The 6,627-nt window shown below is 42.2% G+C and overlaps 1 protein-coding gene across 1 annotated transcript in view; it reads left to right on the top strand. All coding sequences in view use genetic code 11, as the record gives it.

Annotated features, from left to right (window-relative positions):
• Nucleotides 1-1,491, top strand: part of EGR_07081 (Serine/threonine-protein phosphatase 2B catalytic subunit 2) — a gene marked incomplete at both ends in the record, with an annotated part of 17,272 nt that extends 15,781 nt beyond the window's left edge. Inside the window, one exon of the mRNA XM_024496330.1 lies at nucleotides 1,259-1,491. Within this exon, the coding sequence (XP_024349257.1) occupies nucleotides 1,259-1,491 (233 nt within the window). The remainder of the gene's footprint in view (nucleotides 1-1,258) is intronic.
• Between the last annotated feature and the right edge of the window lie 5,136 nt (nucleotides 1,492-6,627).

The following is a 6,627-nucleotide window of genomic DNA, read 5'->3' as shown; positions in this document are numbered from 1 at the left end:
ATTGGGTAAGCGGACTATATTCGGCTTCCTGAGAGATAAGCACAAATTCCATTTATCAAGTCTCGTTGCGGCATGGCAGCTCTGATTTAGTAGATGATAGCTTACTTCTTGATTCGTTTTAGCCTACGGAAGCTTAACCACCGCCGACTACAAATTATATGCTCTGTTTAAAGTTTTTTTGCTAAGAACTAAAAAAGCAATTGTTCTTACATTACTTTATGTCGTTTTAAACTCAATCGACCTCGCTGTAAAACGATTTGGGGTATACTAAAAAAGGAAACATACCTTGGGCACGAAAGATGGGCGTCACATATACGTGACGCTAATAGGGCGTTTGTTAGGAGCGCTTTAAAGGCATTACATCCAAGAGAATTACATGAAGTGCACAATATATATATCAGGCAGTATAAGCATTGCTTAATTTAAAAAAGTTTGCCTCTTTTGTTATGACAGAACTGCCCTCCTCGGACCTTTTCAAATGGTGTCGCTGACCCATATGGCCTAAAAACCTCTGCCCTGTTTTGTTGGCGATTCTAGTGATGCTGCAGTGCATATGTATTAGGCGAGAAGTTTGTTCGTAATTACGCAAATTCTTGCAAATTTTCTTGCTTATTTGGTGCCTCGAATGTACGCGCCTCTCGAAGGCGGGAATGTACTATCGAATTCTGACCGGACAAAATTAATCGTGTTGTCTGCAGGGCTACTTACGCTAGGTGGGAGGATTTTAAGACTTTTACCTTACCCAGGAGTAAGGGAATAGCAATGGAAAAGCGTTACTTATGCACACTTGTCTGTAGCAATAAAGCTGCCTCTGTAGGGCCTAAGCCTGTAGTTGGTCGGACTATAAGTCTCGTCCACGTCGAAGCTGATCCACGAGAGACTGAGAAGTATCTTTCCATCACATTATCATCCTCTTCAACAGAAGAACAGGCTGCTATTATGAGCTCCATACACACATGAGCTTAAGTAAGTTTAAAGCAAACATCAAATTCTCCAAGCTTCGTCATTAGTACCTCCAGGAGTTACACTTCTACATTTGTAACCGTTGTCTATAGATTTCTAAAAGAATTTCGCAAGATTGCACAGTAAATTAGAAGCTCGGGTTAGGCAAATTTAGTCGTTATTCAGCTCTTGAATAGTTCCATAGGTTTTAGAGCTTCCTCCTTCATATGAGAGGTGTGAATTAAGCTTGACAATCATGCCCTTGATAGCATCTGAAGGAATGCATGAAGACACTGTATGTTTCTACATTATGCAGCCGCACTGGCACCCCACGCTAAAATCAGTTCGTTTGCTGAGGCCAAGGCAATAGACAAGATCAACGAGCGACTGCCACCAGCTCAGGCATTAGCCAATCCGAAGGACTGTGTGGCTGCCTTTATCAAAGCTGCCGAGGATTCGACCAGTGCTCCTTCCACGGTGAAGAATGCCACCACCGCCAGCACATCCGCCACTCCCACGTTGAAAAAGGCAACGGGTGGGAAGAAATAGATCCAACCCTACCGAATCCCCTATTATTTTGACTCCTCGCTCCACACACAAATATCCACGCACACACACACATGCCCTTACTCGAGTAAGCAAGCAATTGCTGGCCTCCTGCCCTTTTTTCTTTCCTTCTTTCTTGCTCTCTCTATCTCTCTCGTTATCCTCGGCTCTCTTCCGTGCAATATTTATTTTATGATGAGGATGAAGAAGAAAAGTGATGATCTTACACTATTCTACGTACACAAATGCATAAATACATATACATATTTATACTGTAGTGAACGAGTTAACTTTCCTAGTAGATCCACGTAAGCTGTGGGAGGGTAAATAAACAAAAAAAATTCCTGCCTCATTTGTATCGTCACTCTTACTATTTCCAGTTGTTGCGTAGCTCCCCGGGACTTCCCTAAAGGTGAATGAAGGGCTTGGGGCTACTGGAATGGTCCGAAGACCAAGCCACCTGACGGAGGTACATTAGCAAATTCCCTAAGTGGCCTCTTTGCCAAAACCGAGGGTTGAACAAACAACCAGTGTATTATATAGTCCTGCTCCTCTTTCGTGCGTTGTTCCGTCGAATCCCTTGGTCGACCTCCGCATCTGTCATCACAACATAGTTGATGCCGTAAGAAGAACACCCAAGAGGTAGCTACGCCGGTCAGTGAATTTGCGTCCGTCTGAGTTGACACATGACCGCAACCTCACTAGTCCCTCTTGGCATTTCTACTGAGTCTTTTGTTGATTTTTCTGAATGGAGACAAAGTTCAGGAACGGAGAGAATGTGGCAACCATCACGCTTTTCCATCGCAAGTCGTAGGGACATTAATCTAAAGATGGAGACATGTAACAAAAAACAAGCTTTAACATATTTCTGCGAGAGTAGGAATTCGCGTCTATTTCTCCTTTCTTCTTTGTTCTCACTTCATTGCTGCCCAGCCATATCTATCTGGGTTCTGTCCTGAAAGTACAGAAGTGGAGCTGGTATTGAGAATTCGCATACTTACTCTCTTACTACAGGTACCGTAGACAGCTCTATGACGAACTTTTTCAGACGGTATACGGTTAGCGTGGCTTTAGAGCTCGGGAGTGGGGTGGATGCCGAACGTATACTTCATTTTCAGCCCTTCCGTTAAAGATTGTAACCGATTCCCCCATTTTTGCAGCTAGAACACTTCTTCTGTCCCGTCAGGTTTTTTCACCCAGCAGTAGGAATGGGAGTGTTTGTCCTTTAAGACTGAGTTCGTTTTCTGTATTAATTAACGCATCACCCAGAGACTTTCTTGAAGACGAAAAAAGGCATAATACTCGGGCAGTGCATGCGCTGCTGACACATAGCAGGGCTTGAGACGGCTGACATGGTCCGAGGGCCAGGTCTCCCGAAGAACATACAATAGCGGGGCACCTAAGTGGCCCCTGTACCCAAACCAAGGGCTACGCAAGCAACTAAAGTATTTCAAAAGAAACAAAATTAATTCAAGGAATTTATAACTCTCTCCCTCCCTCTCCTTCTCTCCACTTCCATCCCGCAGATTTGTCACCAGGTCCCGTTTCTCTAGATCATTCCATTTTAAATAGTGGATTTTGCCTTCACGCCCTCTCTTAACCCTTCAAATTCAACTGACATGGTGAGACCAGATGTTTAATAGTAAGGGGAAAATAGAGGAGAGCACAATAAAGAGGGCTGTACCGAGTGACTGAGGCATATGCTATGTAACGCATACCCATAAACAATCCCATTATTTAACCATTCCCTGCAGGTTTCATCAGCAAGTCATCAGATCATGAGGTATTGAGAACCGCCCAAACTTTTGATCGCATGATTTGTAAACCAGTACAGAGGGACGCACCACATTAATGACACCGAATTTCCTGAGTTTTATGGAGAAGCATAGACGATGGTAATTTTCCAACGTTCAGATGTGCAAACAGAAGTACGGGTGTAATGAAGCTACGCCATTACTGAAGGGCCGACAGACTCTGTTTGTTTTGGTCAGCAGGAGAAATGTCAGATGCATTGGGTTCCCAGGTAGGATGCGATTGGACATCAAGTAATTAAGTAACGCCGTGGAGAGCTGATCCTTGATTTAAAGAGTAACAGACTGTAAGGTGGACAAGTTAATGGTTGGATAAATTTGTGGATGAATGCTCCAACAGCTTGAGAGGCTTTCATTGGTTTGTTAAAGGCAGGTGGATAAGAAGATAGATAACCAAGCAAACGGTTGATACATTTCGTTTTCTTTTCGTCCGAATTTCCATTGCCCACTGCCAACTCCTAGGGTTGGTTTAGTTCAAAGAATGTACTGGAATTTATTGTCCAGTAGGTAAAATGAAATCACCCTCCTTCATGAGGCTTTCCCCCGAGGCTGGTGGTATTAGCGACAGAGACTGGTTCACCACCAAGCACTTTCAAGTGTTTTTGGATTGTTACACAACTGAAGTGTATAGCTGGATGAATTGGTAGCTATTCATGCTTGATTTAAAAGTTGGCTCGTTGTCATGATCTGTTGTGAAGGTCTGCTTTAATGCATCACACAGCACAGGCACACACGTCAGTCCATCGGTACGGCTAATCCTCGAGTCACCCGATTTACTATTTTAAAGAATGATTTCGACCCAACTTCGGGGAAGTGGAGATTGTAGGAAACTTGAGAAGTCATTAGTGGAAAAACTCCTGATTTTTTTTTTCTCAACCTTCATAGTTGATGAATGGATGAACGGATGATGAATGAGTAAAACAAGCCCAGTGATTAATTACTTCGCTGTGAATGACTACTGATGGATGGCCACAAAGGCAAGCGTACTAATGGCCCCTCAAATTGGGAAGATTTGTTAAAGGAAGACATTCGTTATTGTGGTGATGTGGGATTCTGCAAATAATTGGAGTGTTAAGGGGGAAACAGAGTTTGCTCACCTTCTTAGATATGAGAATAATCCCATCTGGCATCTGGAAAGTGCCTTTAAATGGAAAAAATTTCGCCGAAATATTTTTTATTACAAAATAGGTATGCTTCGAGAAAACTTTTCCAAAAGATAAGGAAAAAAAGATTGGTTTTTACAAACTAAAACCTTTTCTTAAGTAATGATAAAAGAAGTTTTTGTGTTTGCCGCTGACAATATCCTGCTGTACTTGAAAGAAGTCTTTCACTCTTTCAATGCTCTCCATCTTAGAAACAAAAGCCCTCCTTGAAAGGTTTTATTTGGCAAAGAGTTTTTGACTTCCTGCTAAACTTTAGCGGAGAGGGTGTTAATCATAATTTGGAAGCCGTAAAACCTTTCCGTGACAAAATTGCATTGTAGAGGGCAATTTTGACCTACTGAAGAGGAACGCCAGTGTAGGATATCGCTGCCGGATTAAGGTAAGCGAAGAAGTATCCCTACTTTCATTCTGAGTTGGTTATAGGGTCATTGAATTAAATATCTATCCTTCTAATCCTTCAATATCATCTAGAGACAAATACTACTTCTCGCTTTTAATCAGTATAAAAAGCTGAATGTTACCGCTGCTTCTGCCACACCGAGCTGATGGAGCGTCTTGACAAGGAAGCTCACGAACAACTGCTTTCTTCACTTTCGAAACAAAACTACCTCGAAATCGAGCAGGCACCAAACTGGTGGGAAAATGCGCAGGTCTGTATTTCACCAAAGATTACGAAGTGAAGTTGACAATGCCAGAATGGACGACGGATAGTTAAGTTACACTGACAATTCTCTGTCTGCTAAGCACTGATCAAACAATGGGATGAGTGGATAAGTGTAGCAGACCACTGTGCCATTTTTTACGCCTTGAAAGTGGTTCCTTTTGGCCTCCATTAAGATAGTTATGAGTCCCGGGTTGCCTTGAATACCTCGTGTAATGCAAAATGAGTATGAGGTCATTTGTGCTTTGCCTCAGCTTTAGCGCTGACCTTGATGGATGGTACTGTAAAATAGAAAATTGAAAACAAGAGATAGTAATCAACGTTTGGATGAATGAATTCGCGAAAATTATAGCAGCAGAAGGGTGGATGAGTGGATATAAAATGGATACGAGATGGATTCAGAGAGGATGGTTAGACAGATGAAAGTGTCGTAGCAGAATAGTCGGGGAGATAAAAGGGAACCACTGAGAGAACGCGCGTACGGAAGAGAAAGTTGAACTGAGAAGGAGAGATTCAACTGACTACTGAGTGGAATTAGATATTCGAGGTGGTGTGACTTACAGGTGAATCGGGGATGGATTAGTCAATGAATTGGATGTGGAAGGAGATGTAGATGTGTGCAGTGACTAGATAAGATGGTACGGATTTTAAATAACCCATCACCTCTTCCCAAACGAGACAAAAAACTTACTGCGCTTTGGAGAAAAATTGTCAGAGAGTTGCGAAATGAAGAGGGAATGAGGTCTTTAGCTAGCTTATAAGAATGAGGACAATCGCTGCTGTCTCCCTAGAAGAAAATTTTCCCATACACCTTCTAGTCGCTCGGCTTATAGGAAGCAAACAATGCTTAGAGAACAACTGGTTCTGCGGGCTATAACTCGCATGGAGATGAGGCGTTGCGAATGTCAAGATGGTGAATTGATGCGGGTAGTGAGTGAAATGGTTGAGGGCAGTTAATGATCGGCTAGTTAAGAAATGTTGCAGTACAAAAGTCCTTTTTATCGCAGGTAAGTCGGTCAGCATATATTCTATTCCTAACAGCAAGTTTTTTGACTATGCACAAGAAATAAGCGAAGGAAAAGCTGTTGATGTCCGAACCCTCTTGTCACCTGGTAATGGATGACATTTGACAACCACTTGTTTTGCTCACTTGAATTGCCCTTTCTACTTGATGTAAGTGTAAACAAAATTGTCAACTTCAACAATGATAAGTAATTTTTTATTAATCTTGAAAACAGGGGGTCTTTCTCACAGTGGTATATCCAGCTTTAAGAGATTTGTCTCCATAAATAAAAATTCCATCAAGGCGATTAGTTTGGCAGCCGCAGTCACTTTAAATTCTGGGCAATAAACTAGTCCTGAGAATAAGCGAAAAAAGAGTTTCTGTTATTCCCACAGCAGTACAGGTATACATCCACCTATTTGTCCATGTATATATACCTATTCATCGTGTATCCACCCATTCATTTATCTTGTCTAAGTCCTGTGTGCATCTCACTTCCAT

The sequence above is a fragment of the Echinococcus granulosus genome (assembly GCF_000524195.1).
Source record: "Echinococcus granulosus chromosome Unknown EG_S00069, whole genome shotgun sequence".
NCBI classification, from domain to species: Eukaryota; Metazoa; Platyhelminthes; class Cestoda; order Cyclophyllidea; family Taeniidae; genus Echinococcus; species Echinococcus granulosus.
This window is presented reverse-complemented; position numbering and strand designations above follow the sequence as displayed.